This window comes from Magnolia sinica, chromosome 18 (assembly GCF_029962835.1).
Source record: "Magnolia sinica isolate HGM2019 chromosome 18, MsV1, whole genome shotgun sequence".
NCBI classification, from domain to species: domain Eukaryota; kingdom Viridiplantae; phylum Streptophyta; class Magnoliopsida; order Magnoliales; family Magnoliaceae; genus Magnolia; species Magnolia sinica.
The window spans coordinates 16,959,956-16,981,806 of NC_080590.1; the positions used below are offsets into that span (position 1 = coordinate 16,959,956).

The following is a 21,851-nucleotide window of genomic DNA, read 5'->3' on the forward strand; positions in this document are numbered from 1 at the left end:
TTTTCTCCAAGGAAGAAAACTCCCAAATGCTGCTTAGCTCTCTCAATGCAAAATACTCTTCTTCTTCTTTTTTCCTTTTCTTTTTTTACTTGCTTAGGCAAAAGACCAAAATACCTCCACACACGCATCTGGCAATAAAAGGCTACTTAAGCCTACACATGTGAGTCCCACTCCCAATAATATCAAGTTAGAGTGTCTAGCAATTATAATTGAGACTTGAGACTAACAAGATGAGTTCCAGTGTGGTGGAGGTTTATTCAATCTCTTCCACACTTTGAGGATGTTTACTATGTGCATGGCTGTAAAACTTGATGGCTTGACTCAAAACTCAGCCATCCAGACAAGATTTCTTGCCAAGTCTCATGGAGACTCATTGGCGAGCAAGACTCAGTCGGGTCTCAACAAGACTTGTTGAGTCAGCTTGTTAAATTGGTCAACTTGATACAACTAAGCGTGGTGATTCGGCTGAGTCACTTGTCCATTCAATAGTTTCTGAGTTAAAAGGAAAAAAAAATAAAGTCATATGCATGCAACATGATTCAACCTGCCATCGAGTTGAACTGATTTTCGGGTTTTTCTTCCATGCTCTATCAAGACTCGTTTCTTACATTTGTTTCTAGCATTAGGCATTTCCATATCATGATGCATATATCCAATCTAGATATTCTCTATCATACTTTTTTTCTTGCTATATTATCAAAGGTAGATTGGCAATCCTATCCCTTACCCTATTAAACAATGGCTATGGCTCATTCACTCAAACCTACAGGATGGGGGCTTACTCACTCCACTCATATATCTATTCCCATTTCCTTCTCCACTCCACCGCAACAAACATTTGACCGACCATAACAAGCCTTAGAGAATCTAATTATATGTAATGTAATGCCAGACCCACAACATAGAGGAATCCAGCTCTAATGATTCGGCTCTTCCCTTTGATACCTTCCCAGGTTTGGTACTAATCATTTACTTAATAGTCTAGCTAAAATGCCCAACAACAGTACCCTTACTATAGCATATATTCATTTGGCTTTCCCATTGCCACCCTACTCACCCTCCTTACCTATTCTGACTAGTGATCAAGATGTTGATGTCTTTTAGAATTGAAGAAAAATCCTGAGGTGGATCACATTGTCTATGCTTTGTTGAAAATAATATGCTTAAAATAGTAGATAATATTCAGAAAAATAAAAAATTTAAATAATAAAAATAAAGAAAATAAAAGATGTCTTATGTATTTGAGTTGAGGTGTGATCAAGTCACTCGGCTTAAAACTAAATTTGCCTTCCTTTGACCGCGTCCCACAAATGCAAAAGGAATCTTGAACAGTTGGCTCCCAAGATACAACAAATATGACTCAGTCTTAATGTGTACTCGTCGTACATGGGCTCAAATCAGCGTGCAGAACTTAAACTAGATGTGAGTTTACTTGACGGCAAACTCAATTACAAAAATTTTGGAGACAGTTTTAAAGACAGAAAAGATTGATTTTTAGGTGAGTAAAAACATTGGTCTAATTATATACCACGATTAGGTGCTTAAAGCACCATTTCAAATGAGTTAGATCCGTTGGGTTTAAATCCAATTGCTGCGATCACCCAAATAGACACGTCTCTAATTTGAAATTCGCACAAAACCAAACGGTGTGAGTGTACTCTCAATCCTTACATAGACCTAAACCCTGGTTGGCGCAACCAATGTGCCCACGGGTGTAGCCAATTGCATAGGTTCGCGTGTGGTTAACCATCCCCTCATTTACCACTAGTTTGCTACTAAGCGTGGTTTTCTAATCTTGCTGGATTCAACATGGCTCGGTACAAACCATATGATATTTGCGACCTCTTCTTAGCTTGGTACAGTGTTGCCCGCCCTTCACAAGACTAACCGCAGTTTGGGGATTTTCTATCCTTGTAATTCTTTTGACGATGATTTGTAGTAAAAAAAATAGCAACTATTTTTACAATTCCTTTGGCTGCTTTCCTTTGTTTTTGTTGTTCTCTCTTAGCGTTGAGACAACGTTTTTTTTCAATGGAAGTCTTTGTTTTATATATATATATAGAGAGAGAGAGAGAGAGAGAGAGAGGCATGCTCACCTACGCACCTACGCACGTGCGCAACTTTAGATACATTTATTTGGACGATGCACAATCACAAGCAGAGTTACAATATCCTGCCCGTCCAAAAGGTTAGCCCACATGAAGATCACTTGACGCATAAATCAGGTCAATCCACAAATCTTGTGGACCACACCTGCATTGAGTCAAACTGCAGGATTTTCTAGGATTTCTTAACTTTTTTTTTTTTTTGGATGGTACGTCTTATCAAGTTGACACGCAGGTGTGTGCCGGCTCCAGGTCCTTACCTTAGTGGTAGGCTTGGAGGAGTTGCAACACAAGGTCTTGGGCTCGATATCCATAGGTGGTGAAATCCCACTACAGCCCATTCACAACCACCAATGGGGTACTCCAACCCTTGACCCGGTGTTGAAACTCTGAAGAGTCTACACACTATTAATTAAATAGTGTGATTCATTTCAGATATGCTTTCCTTTATTTATAAAAATAATAAAATAAAGTAAAAAGATAACCATTCTAACCAAGACAAATTATTTACTGAAATAGGACCGTTGGGGCTAAAGACTATTTGACCATAATCTTAATTTTTGGTTCTCGATGCATCTAAACTGTAATTTGGATAGTTTAACTTTATTGACTGCCACATAAGCAATCCCCAAGTAATTTCTAGTTACTTGCGTATCATTTAACAAACTGTACCAGAGTATTGACGTTTCCGGCCGTGTTCAAGCCAAGACAGATGGCTTCTAAGTACACATACCCGTTGATAAATGGGCTAGAATATTTTTACCTGGTGCGAAGTGGGTCAGGGCCATAAGCCTAGCAGGCTAGCCTGCCCCACCTATGCCCTACACCATGCGGTCAGAAAAAAAAAAAAAAAAAAACCATAAAAATGTGCACTGATGCCACACTTGGGCAGGTAAGATATTTTAAACGGTCCAAAATTTTTTAAACCTAGTTTAGAGTTTTCATTTTTTATTTTTAATGTTTTTCACACACGCACACACACCCCCACACACTCACACCTTAGTGGGATTTCACCACCTATGGATACTCAAACCGAGAGTCTACCACCGAGCAAGAGTAAGGATCCTAGTTTAGAATGTTTTACCACTTTAATTACAGATTTTCTTCGCTTGCTATCGTTTCAGGCATGATTTTCTACAGCTACCCCCAGTTGGGGGCCAGCCGATATGTTTAGGGCATCCAACCATCCAGCACGATTGTAACACCCTACGATTCAGTTATCAAATAAGGCTATACTATAGAAACAACCGAACTGACCTTGGAACCTTACATTTACTTTGTGGCCCACCTGATGATTGATGATTAGATAGACCTAAGTTTTGTAGTGCTACAGGAAGCGGATTGGCTTGTGTAGCACACAACACCAACCTGGCTGATGTGTTGATGTCACCGTTCAATGGGTCCCATCATGAGGTATGAGTTATATCCAAACTGTCCATCCACTTGATGAGCTTGCCGTAAGGCTTAAGCGACAAGCCGAAAAATAAGACATCTAAAAATCAAGTGGACCACATTGTAAATAGCAGCAAGGGATTGAACGTCTACCATTGAAACTCTTTTGGGTGTCATAGAAACATTGAATCAATATGATATCTGTTTTCTTTCTTCATCCACGTCCGTATGACCTTATGAACAGATTTGATGGAAAATAAATGTTATGGTGGGCCCCACGAATGTTTTAACAGTGAGAATCATTGTCCCACTGCTATTTGTAGTGTGGCCTACTTGAGCCTTTGAAGTAAATTATTTTTGAAATCAAGATTTAAAATGATCTTCTCAAATGGATGAACGGTGTGGATACGATAAATACATCATTGTGGGGCCATGTAACTTTGATCTCCTTTAAACCGTTCATACCACCCAGAGCTTGAGGAGCGTTAGCGCTCGTGCAAACCCACACCAGCTAGGTTGGTCAGCTAATCCGCTTCTACTCTAATGAGCCCGAAAGCCAAGTAGCCGTGGAGTAACTGGAAGCGGATTGGCTGGTGTACCACACACCAGCTATATAATTGCTATAGGTACGTGTCATGCGAAGATGAGCACCGTCACTCCTCAAGCTCCAAGTTGTACAGAAGGTTCAAAGGAGATCAAAGTTACATGGGCCTCACAGTGATGTATTTATTATATCTACACTGGTTATTTGTTTTTAGAGATCATTACAAATCATTATACAAGGACAGAATCATATCCAAAGATCAGCTAGACCACACCACAAATAGTAGTAGACATAATGATTTTCACCATTAAACAATTCGTAGGGTCCACCATAACATTTATTTTCTATCCAATCTGTTCATAATGTTACAAAGACCTGAATGAAGAGGAAAAATAAATTTCATATTGATCTAAAACTTCCATAACCCCCAAAAGGGCTTCAATGGTAGAAGTTCAATCCCCCACTGCTTTTTGCAGTATGGTCCACTTGATAGTTATATCTATCTTAGTTTTCATCTCGAGCCTTAATACGAGAACCCACAAAATTTGCTAACTTCAATACAGCAGCTATATAGCTAGCGTGAGGTACACTAGCCAATCCGCTTCCGGAGTAGCCGGCCTTATTGGTATTTCAGATAAAAAGACCCTTTTTAATTTTAGTTTTAATGATTTGTACTAGAAAATTACCTAAAAGGAACTATAAAAAAGGTTTTAACACAGCACCATCAGATTTTTTTCATATCATGATACAGTCGGCTCTACCATAATATAGTACCTCCTACCTTCAGAATTCCACGTAACACCGTAAACATTGGATCCGGACTGTAAATCCAATGAATCCAATCATGGCTAGACCAATGGGTGGCCATTAAATGAATGGAAGAAGGTAATTAGCTACAATTAAAAGTGACATGAAGGAACGGTTACTATTTCCGTATTAGAATCGTCCATCCACTCATCCGAGACCGAGCCATTGGACGGTCCTGATCAATTGTCTCCCATACCACATGTACCCTAGGAGATAAATGGAGATCTCCATGATGTATACTTTCTTACCGATGGTAAAATGAATTACTGATTTAATGTTAGCCCCGACATGGATGGCGTGGATTGAGTACTACCTTAGGCGGCATGGATTCGGTATTAGTCGTATTAGAAAAGCACCGTGGGTTCACCATAATGTATGTGTTTTAGGTCAATTTATTTTTTCAGCTCACTTTAAAACAAGGCAATTAAAAACTTCATAAGGATCACTGTAATATTTATTTATTATCTAAATTGTTGATTAAGTCACTCCGACATGAATAAAGGGAAAACATAAATATCAGCTTGCTCCAAATCTTTAATGACCTTCAAAAAGTTTTTAATGATGGATTTTCATTTACTAGTGTTTTTCCCTAATGCAGTTTATTTTTTGGCTCATCCTTTAGAATGAGATAACGAAATCAAAGGAGAGAATAAAATACACACATCATTGTAAGGTCATGGCATGGACCAGCATTAAGCTAGAGAGTGGAAGGGTCACTGTTAACTCGAGTTCAGACGGCATATGCCGATATGCCTAACGTAGGTGGGATTTGATGGGAAATTCCATTTGTGCCTGCATCTCACAGGCAAGAGAAATATCGAGTTGGCGTCCAACTGACGCGGATTTGCTGTAAAAGCTTTTATGAGAAAGTAACTTACTGTGCGATGCTAGATAGGACATACTGTTTGTGAGAAATCCTAGCGCCCGTCCATTTTTCCAGATATTTTAGGAAACGACACACAACACAAAACATCATGTGGATCCAAAATTCAAGGCGGCTATACAAGAGGGAAAAGGGGAAAGAGTTGCCTATGGTTGAAACTTCATGTGCTCCGCGTTGATATTCATATGCCATCCAAACCGTTTATAAGGTCATTACTGTTAATTAAGTGAAAACATAAAAAATTAGTTTGATACAAAACTTTTGTGGCCGTACAAATATTTCAACTGTGGCCACTGAATCCACACTACTTCCTTTCGTTTGGCAGCCTTGAGTTCTGGATCCAACTGATTTTTGCTCGTGTTCTAAATGGTTCGAAAAAACATATGGACGAATGAATTTCTAACAGACATGACAGTGGCACCGCCGACGGAAAGCTTTTATAAGCAGAAGCTATGTGGGCCCACCATGATGTGCAGGTGACATCCGCATGGTCCATCAGATCTCCGTTCCACGCTAGGACACGAAGTAAAAGATGGGCCACATAAATAGTAAGTAAAATACCATCGTTAAATCTTCCTGAGGCCATGGAATTTTTGGGTCAGGTTAATTTTTGTTTTTAAAGTTCATATCAGTCGAAATAACCCTGTTAACGGTTTGGATGGCATATAAGCATGATGCTGGACCCAAACCCGAGAAGCTTTTAATGGTTGGTGTTTCTATCCCCACAATTTCGGATTTCCTATAGGTGGAACACTAGAGTTGTGTATCTTTCTCATTTTTGGAATCAAATGGACGGTGTGGATGTCACACGGGCATTTCGGTGGGCTCCACGTAGCTTCCATCGACAGGCAACTGGCGTCCTTGGATCCTTTCTCTGGCTCCGGTGGGGGTGCGTGTGCGTGTGTAATAATTTAAAAAAAAAAAAAGAAGAAGAAGAAAAAAAAATGGCGTCCTTGTCGCACGTAGAAACGTGCTTGTCACATTTGCTGAAAGGCGGATCAGATCAGCGGGAGTTATTTGATTCGCCGAATGTATGTGGCACTAAATACGCGCGAATGTAGAAATGGTACACGTGGCATGTATTTACTTAAACTAAACCGTTTAAGTTGTGAAAATACAGTTTATAAATTAAGTTTTGAAAATAAGATTGGCTCAATCATCTTTAACCTCTGATTCACGGACACTTATTTTTCAAAATGAAACCATTGTATATTTTTCAGTTTTAACCGTCCAAAAAATCTCCATCAATCTACTAGCCATAACTTGTACGGTTACCTTGAATTTATCTTATACCACATATGCAGTTTCTCAGTAAATTCTAATTGCCGGAGTATCATCCACAGACTCTACCAGAGTATGAAAATATTTCTCTAAGATTATTTAAAAATAAATTTTTTTTCTTTTTTTAGCTTGCATGCCCGAGTAAGACAGAAGGGAAAAAAAAAATTCATTCTGGGGTGGTGATGGTTGATACACAGGCACTGAGAACTTATACACGTTGAAGAAAACTGACAATTTTTTAGCCGTCTAAATCATGGGCTACAGTTTTGATTGATCATAAACCCAAATTTACACCTCTTTAATGTCATAGCTAGTCGATTGATGGAAATTTAATGGACGGTTAAAAGGAAAATGTGCCAGCATTCCAAGCCAACAAATAAATGTTATATCCACCAGAGAGCCTACAATGGTTTAACCAGATTCGTTTTCTTTTTTCTTTTTGTAAGATGTTAGATGTATCTGCAGCAGGTCTACAATTTGGGTGGTTTAATTTGTGTTATGTATTCAACGTGTACAGAGTATGAGCGCCTGAGTATCAACCAGCACGCTCTGCCATAGCTGGCCCAGAATATCAAATAACCGCCTCTGTTATTAGTAAACCCGTCTCCCTCGCTATTTATGCTAGTCTGCTCCTCCAAAGCTAACACACACACAACCATAGAGAGAGAGGGGGAGAGAGAGAGAGAGAGAGAGAGAGAGAGAGAGATGGGGAAAGGAGGAGATGGAGAATCAGAAAACATGGCAGCTTGGCTGGTCGCTGTCAACACTCTCAAAATCCAACCTTTCAAACTCCCCCCTCTCGGTTCTCTCTCTCTCTCTATCTCTAGCAACTATAATCGTTCTGATGCCTCAGGATCTTAGTATCCTGATGCGCCAATTACATCTTGGAGTCATCATCCGGTGATCAAGACCGTTCACCTGTTGTGGGTGGCCCAAATATCTTTCTAATCGAGATCCTATTCATCCGATCTTCGCCCTTACTTGGGACTATTTCTGTATGGAAGGATTAGGATCTTCTGATGTGAGAGGTTTTTCTGAGGCACCCCATATAGGATTTAGAGATACCATAAAAATGCATGCTTTAGAAGTTCAAGTTTTTTTTTTTTTTTTTTTGGGTTAGCTTGTTAGTACACACCGCATTGTCAGTACACACTGCACTAGGGAATCGATACCAAGACCTCAGTGTTGAAACGAGGTATCTTCACTCAGTCTACCACTAGATTGGGCCCATGGGATCAACGGTCCGGATCACTGAAACACAGGACTGTTGCATCAGAACTCAATTATGCTCATCTATTCAATCTCTTCAATTTCTTCTCATTTGGTCATTTCCTTTTACTACTATGTATTGATTTTCATCTTGTATGTTAGGCCCCCGTGATGTCAGGGTTCGTATGAAAGCAGTCGGTATCTGCGGAAGTGATGTTCACTACCTCAAGGTAGAAAATCTTGAATCTCTCTATTTGAAACATGGGGCATGTAGTTTTACTAGTACTGAATTTCCTGTGTTGCTGATTGTTTGGGATTCTCTGTTTCAGACAATGAGGTGTGCAGATTTTGTAATGAAGGAGCCCATGGTGCTTGGCCATGAATGTGCTGGGATTATAGCAGAAGTAGGGAGTGAGGTGAAGTCTCTGGTTGTGGGTGACCGTGTTGCTTTGGAGCCTGGCATCAGCTGCTGGCGCTGCAATCACTGCAAGGGCGGCCGCTACAATCTCTGCCCAGATATGAAGTTCTTCGGCAGCCCTCCCGTTCACGGCTCCCTTGCGAATGAGGTTATTGTCATCCTGAATTTTTTTGCTGATTTGAACTTTAGAGTGGACATGTTGATCTGTTGATCGGTGATGTTTCTGTAATGTATCTTTTCATTAATCGCTGATTGCTTTTTTACGTGTATGCTGAAACACATTGTTGTTGTGGACCACACCAACTCACACCTCCACCATTCAGGTAGTGTGCATATACTCGATCAGGACCATCCAAATTGTGGACCCCACTGTGGATGGGATGTATCCCAAAATTCGCATTGATCCCATAATCCTGATCATCATAATACACAGCATGATGCTTCCCTCAATATCGAACAAGTGAGAAGTCCAGGAACAAGAATTTCCCAAGACAGAATCCATGCGGAGCTGAGTGTGAGACTTGGAACAAATCTGCAATTTGAAGCTTGGATGAAATAAAGGGCTGTCTTTTAATCAAAGCAGTTCTTGTGAGTGGATTTTTTGTAACTGATTGGATCTGCATTGGATTTGACCACAGACAATACCTTTTAACTGTCCATTTTATGGCTATTGAATGAATGATTAGGATTGTCTAATCAATGTGATTTTAGGCTATGGCTCCATCAACAATGGGACCTGCAACTTGAATGGCTTTGTTTGACCTACATCTGTGCCACTTTTGTGGTGGACACATGTGTGAGTGTGGCCCACTAGACTTTGGATATCCCATATTTCCCTCTTAGCATTCACAGGCATCGATAGATCCAACGAAAGAAACATATAAATACATTTATGTTAATCTGTGTGCATAATCTGCGATGATGTCTTTTAAGTTAAATACAACATATAAATGCATTTAAGTTGTAGAGATAATCATTAGTAGAATTTGCATATATAGAGTGGTGCAGATTGTACTGTCTGTAGAGATTGTGTACAACTGTAGAAGCTATCTAGTTAATCTTTAGATGCTATATGAACAGTCACATATATGAATAGGACTCACTTTTCTCCATATCAGTAGATTCTTCTGATGCTCTTTACATGTTATCAGAGCATGTCAACCCGGGCCGTTGATTGTTGAGTTCATTGTCCCTGAAACTTGCTTCAAGCACTCCGACAATCAGATTTGCCTCCTCTCTGACAGATTTCACCTTGCCATAAAAATCCCCTATTGCTTTTCTAAATCAGACTCAGCCTCAGATAAAAACCCACTGCCTCCACTACCCTGCTGAGCGCTACCTGGTCGTACCATGTACCAATCACTGTGTCATCCCCCATCACCATTTGACGCTGAGCCATTCAACATCAGCACCAGCACCACCATCCACCGCTGCTTACATTTCTGTATAAACTGTAGATGATATCCAGTTTATGTAAGATCTCTATAAGGTGGGCCTTATTAATCAGCGAAAGGTTGGATAATGTGACAGGGCAAACCAGTGGACCCCACTGTGTTGTGATTTCGGATTTATATGTGTAAGGGGTTGGAATGCTATAGCTTTGGTATGCAGCTATCTATTTGAATACTACTAGGATTGTAATGTGTGGAGCCGTGGGAAGAGAGTTGTGATGGGTTTCAAACTCTCTTCATCCCACTAACTATATAATAAGGGCTGGTCCCCGATCCTACACCAAGAGGAGAGAGAAGCTTAGTCCCATCAATTTCTTCTATTAGGGTGTGAAGGAAAGGAAGATCCAGGCATTCTATTTCCGGTATTCTGTTTCTTCGACTCTGGCGTCTCAAATAAGTATGTAATCTTCCTTCTTAGATCTCCATGACCGATGCACAACAAGGTCTTTTCGGCTATTTCGCATTAAGCTAATTCAACAATTGGTATCAAAGCCACTGTGCATAGGTATGGATGATCGGATTCAACTATTACATATTCAAATTCCATATCAGAAAATTAGGGTTTTTCCAATTCAAAACCCATATCAGTAATTAGGGGATTTCCAATTTGAATCCCCAAATCAGGATAATTAGGGATTTGAATCCCAAATTCGGATTTCAGGGATTTGATTCCTGCATCAATTCGAATTCCCAAATCAGGCTAATTAGGATTTTGTATTTCGAAACCTAATTGGGGATTTCAAACCCTAAATCAATTTGGGGATTTCATATTCGAATCCTAAATCAGGAATTAGGGATTTCAAATCCCCATAATCTAGTTATTAGGGCTTTTGATCCCTAAATCCAGAAATTTGGAATTTCAGTTTGCGAAATCAGACATTGCCATACAGAAATCATGAAATTAGGGAATTTTAACCCTTGATTATAGCAAAATTTTCCGGATCCCTAAATTCAAATCCAGGATCTCGCATTCACAGATAGATCTGGGGATTTCCACCCCATATCAAGAGCCATTTGGGATTTTGAAATCCCCAAATATAGCAGCTATTGGGATCATACCTCGATCTTCAATGCTGGTAGCCATTATCACCCCTCGTGTATGCGGTCGACGATGATGGCTCGCCACTCCCTTCTTCCTTACCTCCGGAACTTTGGCCGACGTCTATGAATCTGGCATTCATCGCCTTTCCGATGACGTCTTCGGAATCTAGTTTCGGTGCATGCCACCCAGACTACCGGAAGTTCAAGCAGGAGAGCAGTGATACTCCACATCCTCTCAGATCATCGGGCAGACAGCGAGAGAAAATCTCTCACTCTCTCAATTTTTTCTGTTTTAACCGGAGCCGCATACCGGGTCCGCAAATCCAATGCAAATCTATTTGGGTCTTCGGATCCGACTTGAATTCATTCGGGTTTACAAACTATGTTTGTGCTGATTTGGGTCTGTCTTAAGGACCCACGACCGGGATCATATGGATCCAGATCCTGTTTAGATGGTGGGCCCTGATTTCAATCTGGCCAATTGATCCCAAATTTGGACCATTAGATATCATTCCATATTTATTATTATTTTAGATCTAGGCCGTCTATTTAATCAATTATGAGCATATAAACTAGCTCATTCACTGGGTAGATGATATATGCGAACTTTTATCTGATAAATATTAAGTATTTGGACTAATCTGTCCACCTTATGGACTCCTATGCATGGATTTGCCCATCCAATTATAAAGTCCGTACTGTTTGTCTATCATGTGAACGTCAGGAATTGGATCAGTCATGCTCATTGAACATGCCTTGATCATGCAGAGTCTTAATTCGGCTCAGTCATGGGCTCATTACCCATCCATCAAGAGTTAATGTAGACTATTGAAACATAGAGAGCGAAACTTATCTGTCTGTTTCTTTCTAAGGTTCATCTAATTTTCAATGATCAATACCAACAACCTCGTGAGCCGTATCAAGACTAATTAAGACATAATCCACTGAGGGCAAGAATATAATTGCGATCCTAAGTCTATATTCGTAGAATTGGATTCGTTTGTGTTAGCCACCATAGTGACCTCAATCGATAAAATTTTTACAAGTACAAACTTGTGACATTGGGATATAAAGGATTGCATGCAGTTGCATTCCCATTTCATGCGAATGGTGACGAAAACGCAAAGGATCACCATTTGATAGGGAGTAGAACGGGTGAAGTAAATGATGTTAGTGATGTAAAGCTGAAAAACTCAATTTTACCCACATGTATTGAGTATCTCAAATTTACGTGATTAGCATCGCTTAGCTTCATGTTCAGAAGGGTCGCTAGCTTATTGTCATTACCTCCCACAGGAGGAATGATGATGATGTAACAGATCCTTGTCAGGATGTGATGGTTGGGCCCATCTTCACCCTAGATAATTCAGTTGATGCCTCCCTTAGCAATTGTATTTATTAGCTTTGCCTGATATTTGTTTACATTCATGAATTGTTTTATGAAATAATGCACTAATATGAGTACATATCTTTTCCATTTCAGTCTCAATTCCAACTAATACGCATCACGTTCCTGCCCTGACCGGATCTAACTATGCTCATTGAAAGGAATCCATTGAAGTTGTCTTGGGTTACCTTCAATTAGACCTTGCCCTAGTAAAACCAGAACCTCCTAAACCATCTAATGACGCCTTTGAATAAGAGATTAATCGTTACGAGGCATGGTTTAGATCGAATGAAACATGCCTAAAAATCATAAAATATTCGATTTCTAAGTCCATGGGAAGTGCCATGCCTAAAGTAGATAAAGCCAAAACTTTCCTAATCGAAATGGGAAACCGATTCAAGAAATCGAATAAAGCTGAAGTGGGTTTTCTTTTGAATAAATTAACCCGCTCATCCTACGACGGAAAAGGAAATATCTATGAATACATTATATAGCAGATCGAAGTTGTTTCAAAGATCCGCTCTGTAGGCCTTGTACTCACTGATGATCATCTGATTCACTTGATCATGAACAACCTATCTCCTCGGTACATTCCTAGTAAACTATAACACTCTAAAAGACACGTGGACATTGGACGAACTGATTTCTCAGTGAGGATATGATTAGGCAGCCAGACACAATACAAAATATAAATATGGTGATCTCAGGACAAGGGTATGGGCATGGGCAAAAGGGGAAAAGAAAAAGGAACCAGGATTCTAATAATGGATTCTCATGAAACAATGGGAAGCAATTTGGAAATGGATCAAACCACAAACGGGCCAAAAGCAGTAAATGCTTCTTTTGCAAAAAGGCGGGCCATCAAAAGAAATACTGCGAAAAATATAAGAAATGGCTCATAAAGAAAGGTAATCATTTTGTTCTCGTCTGTTTTGAATCTAATCTGACTGATGTGTCGGCAGATTCCTAATGGATAGATTCGGGAACCACTATTCACGTATGTACTTCTATGCAAGAATTACTACAGGCTAGGCCACCAACTAATGCAGAGCGTTTAGTATACGTAGGCAATGGTGTCAAGGTCGACGTAGAGACAATTGGAGTCTATAAGCTTAAATTAGAGTTTAGTTATTTTTTGGATTTAGTAGATATATTTTGTGTGCCTTTTATAAGGCTTAATCTAGTTTCTATTTCTCATTTGGATAAATTGAGATATTCATTTCAATTTAAGAATAAAGGATTCAGTATTTACTTCAAATCGATTAAAGTTGGCACTGGCTTTATGGTGAATAACTTGTCTCAGTTAAACTTGATTGCCTTACACGTCTATAATGTTAATACCTTGTATGGAAATAAAGTAGGATCCAAATGAAGACTGGACTATGAGAATTCCTCCATGTTGTGGCACAACCGTTTGTGTCATATATCTCATCAGAGATTAAACAGGCTTGTACAAGAAAGAAATCTTCATTCTCTCGACTTCTCAGACTATAGTGTGCATTGATTGCAGAAAAGGAAAATAGACCGGAACTAGAAAAAAGGTGCAATAAGGAGTGTAGAATTCTTAGAGGCGATACATACAGACATTTGTGGACCATTCCCTTCAGCTTTCTAGAGTGGACAAAAATATTTTATTACCTTTATACATGACTATTCTCGTTTCGGATACCTCTACCTTATCAATGAGAAATCAGATGCTCTGGATGCTTTTAAAATCTTTAAGGCCGAAGTTGAAAATCAACTTGATAAAAGGATTAAAGTTGTCAGATATGACTATAATGGTGAATACTATGGTGGATATGACGAATTAGGTCGCAATCTAGGGTCATTCGCTAGATACCTATAAGATTGTAGCATTGTCGCCCAATACACTATGCCTGGTACTCCAGAGCAGAATGGTGTGGCTGAAAGGTGTAATCGCACCCTTATGGATATGGTGCGAAGCATGGTTAACAATTTGACATTGCCAGAATCTCTGTGGCGTGATGCTATCAAAATCGCAATTTATATCCTTAAAAGGGTCCCCGACAAGGCAGTAAGCAAAACCCCTTTTGAGTTATTGAATAGGAGAAAACCAAGTCTCCGATATCTACACGTTTGGGGATATCCTGCTGAGGCCAAAATTTACAACCCGCATGAAAGGAAGCTCGATCCTAGAACTATAAGCTGTTTCTTTATTGGATATCCAGAAAGGTCAAATGGCTTTCGATTCTATTGTCATTTCCACTCTATCAGGATTGTCGAGACTGAGAATGCCAAATTCATTGAGGACACTGAAAACAATGGGAGCACGAACATTAGAAACTTTGTATCTAAGGAAGAAAGGACTGTGACTCCGGGCATAGTCACTCAAGATCATGTGGATATAAATGCTGCAATCGAACCTGCATTCACTTGAAACACCACGATGAGCCTCAAGTACAATTCATCGGTGAGGAAAACAAAAATACACCCAAGAGGCTGAACCATTAAGAAGATCCGAAAGAGAGAGAAGACCTGTAAATCGAGACGATTACATCGTATACTTACAGAAGCATGATTTTGACATAAGGGTGGAAAATGATCCTGAATCCTTTGCACAAGTCAAACAAAGTGTCGTTCCTTCTCGTTGGTTTGATGCCATGAAAGATGAGTTAAAATTCATGAGGGACAATAAAGTTTGGGATCTTGTTGAGTTACCCTCTAGAATAAGGCCGATTGGTTGTAAATGGATATTTAAAACCAAGCGGGACTCCAAGGGCAATGTCGAAAGATATAAAGCCAGACCTGTTGCCAAGGGTTTTAACCAGCGTAAGGGCATTGACTTTAAGGAGACTTTCTCACCAATATTTAAGAAAGACTCATTCAGGATTATAATGGCTCTTGTAGCTCATATGGACTTAGAATTATATCAGATGGATGTAAATACAACATTTCTCAATGGGGATCTGAATGAGAATGTATATATGTCACACCCGAAGGTTTTGTAGCTAATGGCTTAGAACATTTGGCTTGCAAACTAAAGAAATCCATTTATGGTTTGAAACAAGCATCGCGACAATGGTACCTAAAGTTTAATACAGTAATTTCCTCATATGGTTTTGTAGAAAACACTGCAGATGAATGGATCTACATTAAAATCCGTGGGAATAAGTTCATTATTATGATTTTGTATATTGATGACATTCTGTTGGCTAGCAGTGACATCAGGATGTTAAGCGACACCAAGAAATTCTTATGTCAAATATTTGAAATGAAGGATCTTGGTGACGCCTCTTATGTTATCGGCATTGAGATTCGTCGTGACAAATCACGTGGACTGTTCAGCCTGTTACAGAGGGCCTATATTATTAGGGTACTCGAAAGGTATTGCATGCAAAATTGTGTTTCCCGACAGTCGCTCATTATAAAGGGCGACAAATTTGGCCTATTTCAGTGTCCAAAGAATGATTTGGAAAAGAATCGAATGAAGGAATTTCCATATGCATTAGTAATAGGGAGCATCATGTATGCTAAAATCTATACGCGACCGGATATTGCCTTTGTTCTTGGAATGTTAGGCAAATACCTATCTAATTCAAGAATACAACATTGGATAGCTGCAAAGAAAGTGTTGAGATATCTACAGAGAACGAAGGGCTTTGGATTCACATATAGAAGATCTGATCAATTAGAGTTGATTGGATATTCAGACGTAGATTTTGCAGGCTGCGTTGACACTAAGAAGTCCACCTCAGGATACATCTTCATGATAGTTAGAGGAGCTGTCTCGGAAAAGCGTGAAACAGTCTACCACAGCTCCGTCCACCATGGAAGCTGAATTCATTGCCTGGCACAAGGCATCTAATCAGGCGTTATGGTTACAAGTTTCTTCTCAGGTTTGCGGGTTCTCGAAACCATTGAGAATATTTTGCGATAATTCAGCTGCAATTTCCTTCTCTAGTAACAACAAGCATTTATCAAGGTCTAGGTATATTGACATCAAATATCTTGTTGTAAAGGAAAGAATTCAGAATTGTCAAGTATCTGTGGAGTTCATCGGCACTAAGCAGATCCGCTCACTAAAAGGCTCTCTATCACGCCATTTCAGGAGCATGTAACATCCATGAGTTAGTGGAAGTTGAGCGTGCTTTGATTTTCATAAACATCCAAGAGATCTCATTTGATACAGGTTTTTTTTTATGATTTTAATATAAAGTTTAATTTCTACTTCTCACTGAGTATGTGCAATATGAATTGAGTAAGTAGAACTACAGTCATGTCTTATTAGAGACATTTGAAAGCTTCAAGACCTCTTAAGGATAGACATACATTATCACACTACGTGTGTAATCCTTATACCACACTTCCTAGTTTCTGATCTATGTCATTAAGGTTGAATGCATTCGTGACCGCGCTTAGCCTTACTTGGCATAGATTAAACGTTGCGATAACTACCGCGATTCGATGCTGATAATCTTAAATAGACCAGATTGAATAGCATTGCCCACATTATCCTATAATTTTGTTGGTTAACCATTTGGATGTTTTCTCAAAATCAAAACAAATTTTCAAAATGGATTTTCGAAAGATCAATCATTGACATTGATCAATATAGCCCAAGTGGGAGAATGTAAGATCTCTATAAGGTAGGTCTTCTTGATCAACGGTCTAGATTGGGCTAAAGGTTGGATAATGTGACAGGGTAAACCAGTGGACCCCACTGCGTTGTGATTTCGGATTTATATGCGTAAGGAGTTGGAATGCTATAGCTGCAGTAGGCAGCTTTCTGTTTGAATACTACTAGGATTGTAATGTGTAGAGCCGTGGGAAGAGAGTTGTGATGGGTTTTAAACTCTCTTCATCCCACTAACTATATAATAAGGGCTGGGTCGCCGATCCTACACCAAGAGGAGAGATAAGCTTAGTCCCATCAATTTCTTCTATTAGGGTGTGAAGGAAAGGAAGATCCTGGTATTTTATTTCCGGTATTCTATTTCTTTGACTGTGTCTCAGATAAGTATGTAATCTTCCTTCTTAGATCTCCATGACTGATGCACGGCAAGGTCTTTTCGGCTATTCCTCATTAAGCTAATTCAACAGTTTATCTCTAGATGCTATATATACAGTCACATAGATGAATAAGACTCACCTCTTCTCCGCATATTGGTAGATTCCTCTGATATTGTTTACATAAGTTAAATACAATAGTATATAGATTGAGTATGATTGGCATGTCATGTATTTTGTAATGGTAGAACACAATGTTTATCATTTTTTAAAACTATTTTAGTTACGTGCATTCCCTTTATTCCTTTTTCTCTTTTTGACAGGTAGTGCATCCTTCTGATCTGTGTTTCAAGCTGCCTGATAACGTGAGCTTAGAGGAAGGGGCAATGTGTGAACCCCTTAGTGTTGGGGTCCATGCTTGTCGTCGTGCTGACGTGGGTCCAGAAACAAATGTGCTGATCATGGGAGCTGGTCCAATTGGCCTTGTTACTATGCTTGCAGCCCGTGCTTTTGGAGCTCCCAAAATAGTTATAGTGGATGTGGATGATCATCGTCTATCTGTTGCTAAGGAACTTTGTGCAGATCAGTCTGTTAAAGTTTCTACAGACATTCAGGTTTTTTACTTATTGCTTTACCTTTTGTGTTAAAAATAGTTTGTAGTTCTGTTTTATTTCTAACTATAAGGGCCTATTATGCCTACCCCAATTAGTTGGGATAAGGTTTGATGATGATGATGATGATGATGAAGATGTGCCTATTTGATTGTACCCCATCATGAGAATGGAGATGAATGTGGCCTGGCCCATGAACATTTTCTGGAAGTGGCCATTTGTGAAATTCCACAAAATGTAGATGATGGGATGCGCTAAAGACGCCTGTCTGCAAAATGGATCCTAAAATGAGAATGGAAGGGTAATGAGTCTTACATTGCACAGATGCTCCTGTTTGCATTTGGCAGACATTCCAAACAGGCCTAAGCTTTTCTAGTAAATTGCTTTTGTATTCCTCTTTCATCATCTGGTTCTGTGATTAAGTTAGTTGGGGTCTCTAAGAAATCATGCATCAATCTGAATATTACTTTGCTTATTTATTTTTAGTTACTACTAAAGCCTGCTTATTGGTTTAGCAGCGTGAGTTTTGTGGTGTTTATGGCAGCAGTTGTAGGTCTATGTTGCTGGATCTTACTGTCCTTCATATTTCTAGATTTCTTCTTTTTAGCAAATTTCATATCGTGCTCTAAGGCTGCAATGGGATGCAAAGATATTATGAAGATTCGATTTAGGGTGTGTTTGCATGCAGCAAACATCATGAACTTTCATGATATTATGCATGGAATTTAACCGATTAATCATGAATTGTAATGAGATTCCAGATATTTGGTGCAACTGAACGCATCCTTAATCAAAGAGGGATTTAAAAAGAAAAATATAGTGATGTCCGTAACATTACAGTGAAGAAGTGCCCCCCTAATTGCATTTATGTCCCCTCTCAAGTCCAACGTGGAAGTAAGAAAAATGGCTTTTTGGATCCCAGGCCTTCATAATGAATCACAAGGAAATTTCAATTTGTTTGTCTTTATTTTTTATACTAAAAATTGCAAGGCACTTTGATAGTGCATCCAAATGCACCCTAAATTCAAAGTGCATTACCATCCTTGAAAATTCTTAATATTATTACGCCCTCAAAGCCTTTTTCACCATTGGCTTCTCTACAGGACATAGATCAGGAAGTGGTTCAAATACAGAAGGCTATGGGAGCTGAAATTGATGTGACCTTTGATTGTGCCGGCTTTAACAAAACCATGTCAACAGCTCTGAAGGCTACTCATGCAGGTGGTAAGGTTTGCCTTGTGGGGATGGGTCACAGCGAGATGACTGTTCCTCTCACTCCAGCTGCTGCAAGGTATCTCATCTCCCATGACTTGCTTTCTTCCCATGATGGTCCTTGTCTTTGTACCAATATCATAGTTGCTGTTTACCACATGGAGGAAATGTAAGATCTGCCCAACAAACTATACATGCCTGGCCCACCTCTTGATGTTCCAAATAATTCACATGGTGAGTTCATTGTCAATGTGAAACGTCCTAAAAATCTCCCCCATCTGACAATCATGGCTATTCACTTGGGCCACCACTAAATGTCAGCCATTTCTGGTCACTGTTTATTTTCATTTGAGTGGCTTGGCTTATCCGATATGGGATGTTTAAGGGCATTGCCCAGCCTATGATTTGGGCACACCAGATCAATTGCTAAGACTGAAAGTTGGGGGCCAACCTCTACATTTGCTGGGTCAAACAAACAAAAGTTAAAATAGAGTTTCCTCAATCAAACATCACATAATAACTCTTATTGAATATGTTGATTTTTGTATGCCTTGGTCTGTTTGTGGCAGAGAAGTGGATGTCATAGGCATTTTCCGTTATAAGAACACTTGGCCCATTTGTCTCGAATTTATAAGTTCTGGGAAGATTGACGTGAAACCTTTGATAACCCACCGGTTTGGGTTCTCTCAGAAGGAGGTTGAAGAGGCCTTTGAAACCAGCGCTCGAGGAGGTAATGCCATCAAGGTGATGTTTAATCTATAGGTGAAAGGACATGTTTATTTTGGACTTCTCACAGAAACATGATTCCATGAAGATCACAAAAAGTTTTTAATGATAAGTTTTCAATTACTACTGTTTTTCCCAGATGCGGTTCACTTGAGATTTCAATCTGCTCCTAACAAAATAAATAGAGAGCATAAATAAAATACATACACCAATGTAAGGTCTATGACATGGACAAGCATCAACCTAAATGGTGGAAGGGTCACTATCAACTAAGGGTGTATACGAACCGAGCTAGCTCGGTTAGCTCACTGGACTCGACTCGACTCGATTCGAAGTTGAGTTCGAGCCGAGTCGAGCTGATTTTTTTAGCTCAAAAATGAGTTCAAGCCGACTTCAAGCTGGCCCCAACTCGACTCGACTTAGATCGAACCCAACTCGAATTGAACTCGGATCGAACCAGTTCGGTGACTCGGTTACTTTGATATTGATGTTGCTCACCAAGTGTTTGATGAAATGACTCAATGAAGAGTGGCGGGTGGCAAGGAAGGTATGTATATGAAACAAATATTTTTTTTCTTGATTTTTATGATGCTTAAAAGGTGTTTGATAAAATACCCGTAAAACCACTGCTGCTATTTTACATATAGTAAAATTTTGAAGGTGCAGTCCATGTGTTTGTGAAAATGCTCATTGGCGAACTCGGCTCAATCTTGCTTGAATTCAGCTTGATCTTGGCTTGAACTTGGCTCGAACTGGCCTGAGCTGTTGACAAAATTGAGTCGAGCTGGCCAGTTAGGCTCGAGGACCGAGCCGAGCCAAGTACAAGCTGGGGTCAGCTAGTGGCTGAGCCGAGTCAAGTTGAGGCCAGCTCAGTGATGTATTTATTATATCCACACTGTTCATCCATTTTTCAAGATCATTTTAGTATCCAAAAAATGAATCATATCCAAAGATCAGCTAGACCACACCACAAATAGCAGCAGGATAGTGATTTTCAACATTAAAAAATTAGTAGGGCCGACCATAACATTTATTTTCCATCCAATCTGTTCATTAGGTCACAAATACTTGGATGAAGCATAAAAACAAATTTTATATTGATCCAAAACTTCCATGACCCCTAAAAGGATTTCGATGGTAGACATTCAATCCCCCACTACTTTTTGCAGTGTGGTCCACTTGATAGTTAGATCTATCTTATTTTTCGTCTCAAACCTTAATACGAGCTCGCCAAATGGATGGACGGTTTGGATATACAACATACCTCATGATGAGACCCACAGAATTTGCTGACGTTTAGAGGTGGGCATGTCAGGTCCGATCTGGTGGATTCGACCCGATCAGGCCCGATCTGATGTAGAGTGGGTCGCGGATAGTTACATGGCCAAGATGGATCAGAAAAGGCCTGGTCGACGACAGAAGTGATCCAGACCATCGAACCTTAAATCGGGTGTATCTTGCAATCCGGAATGAGTTATCTGACGTAAAATATATGATTTTGGGGTAGAACTAGCTACTGAAGCCAACCAACCCCGCTACACTGGGTTATGCAGCTCGGAATTGCGAAAAGCCTTTGGATCGATGGTCGTTTCCCTGTTTTAATTTCATTTTTACTATAAATAGTAAGTTTTAGTTTGATTATAACTCTTCATCCGTCAGGCTTTAGAAGTTGCGCCCAACGTGAAAAGAGCTTAGACTAATTAGGAGAACGGTTTGGTGAAGCCAAATAGGACACTTACTATTTTTGGCCGAAAACCTTGCGCACTAGTAGATATCACGACCGTCTATAAATAGTAAGTTTACTATTTATAGTAAG

At 39.6% G+C, this 21,851-nt stretch overlaps 1 protein-coding gene across 2 annotated transcripts; it reads left to right on the forward strand.

The window, feature by feature from the left end:
* Positions 1 to 7,478: 7,478 nt before the first annotated feature.
* Positions 7,479 to 20,139, forward strand: LOC131233265 (sorbitol dehydrogenase-like). 2 transcript variants are annotated; one of them, XM_058229912.1, is made up of 6 exons: positions 7,479 to 7,814; positions 8,384 to 8,451; positions 8,551 to 8,787; positions 17,810 to 18,100; positions 19,201 to 19,388; positions 19,879 to 20,139. In XM_058229912.1, the coding sequence occupies exons 1-6, from the start codon at positions 7,631 to 7,633 to the stop codon at positions 20,069 to 20,071; spliced, it is 1,161 nt and encodes a 386-aa protein (XP_058085895.1). In that variant the 5' UTR covers positions 7,479 to 7,630; the 3' UTR covers positions 20,072 to 20,139. The 2 variants fall into 2 exon arrangements, with proteins under 2 accessions (XP_058085895.1, XP_058085896.1); XM_058229913.1 differs by having other exon boundaries at positions 7,481 to 7,814; positions 20,000 to 20,137.
* Positions 20,140 to 21,851: the final 1,712 nt, after the last annotated feature.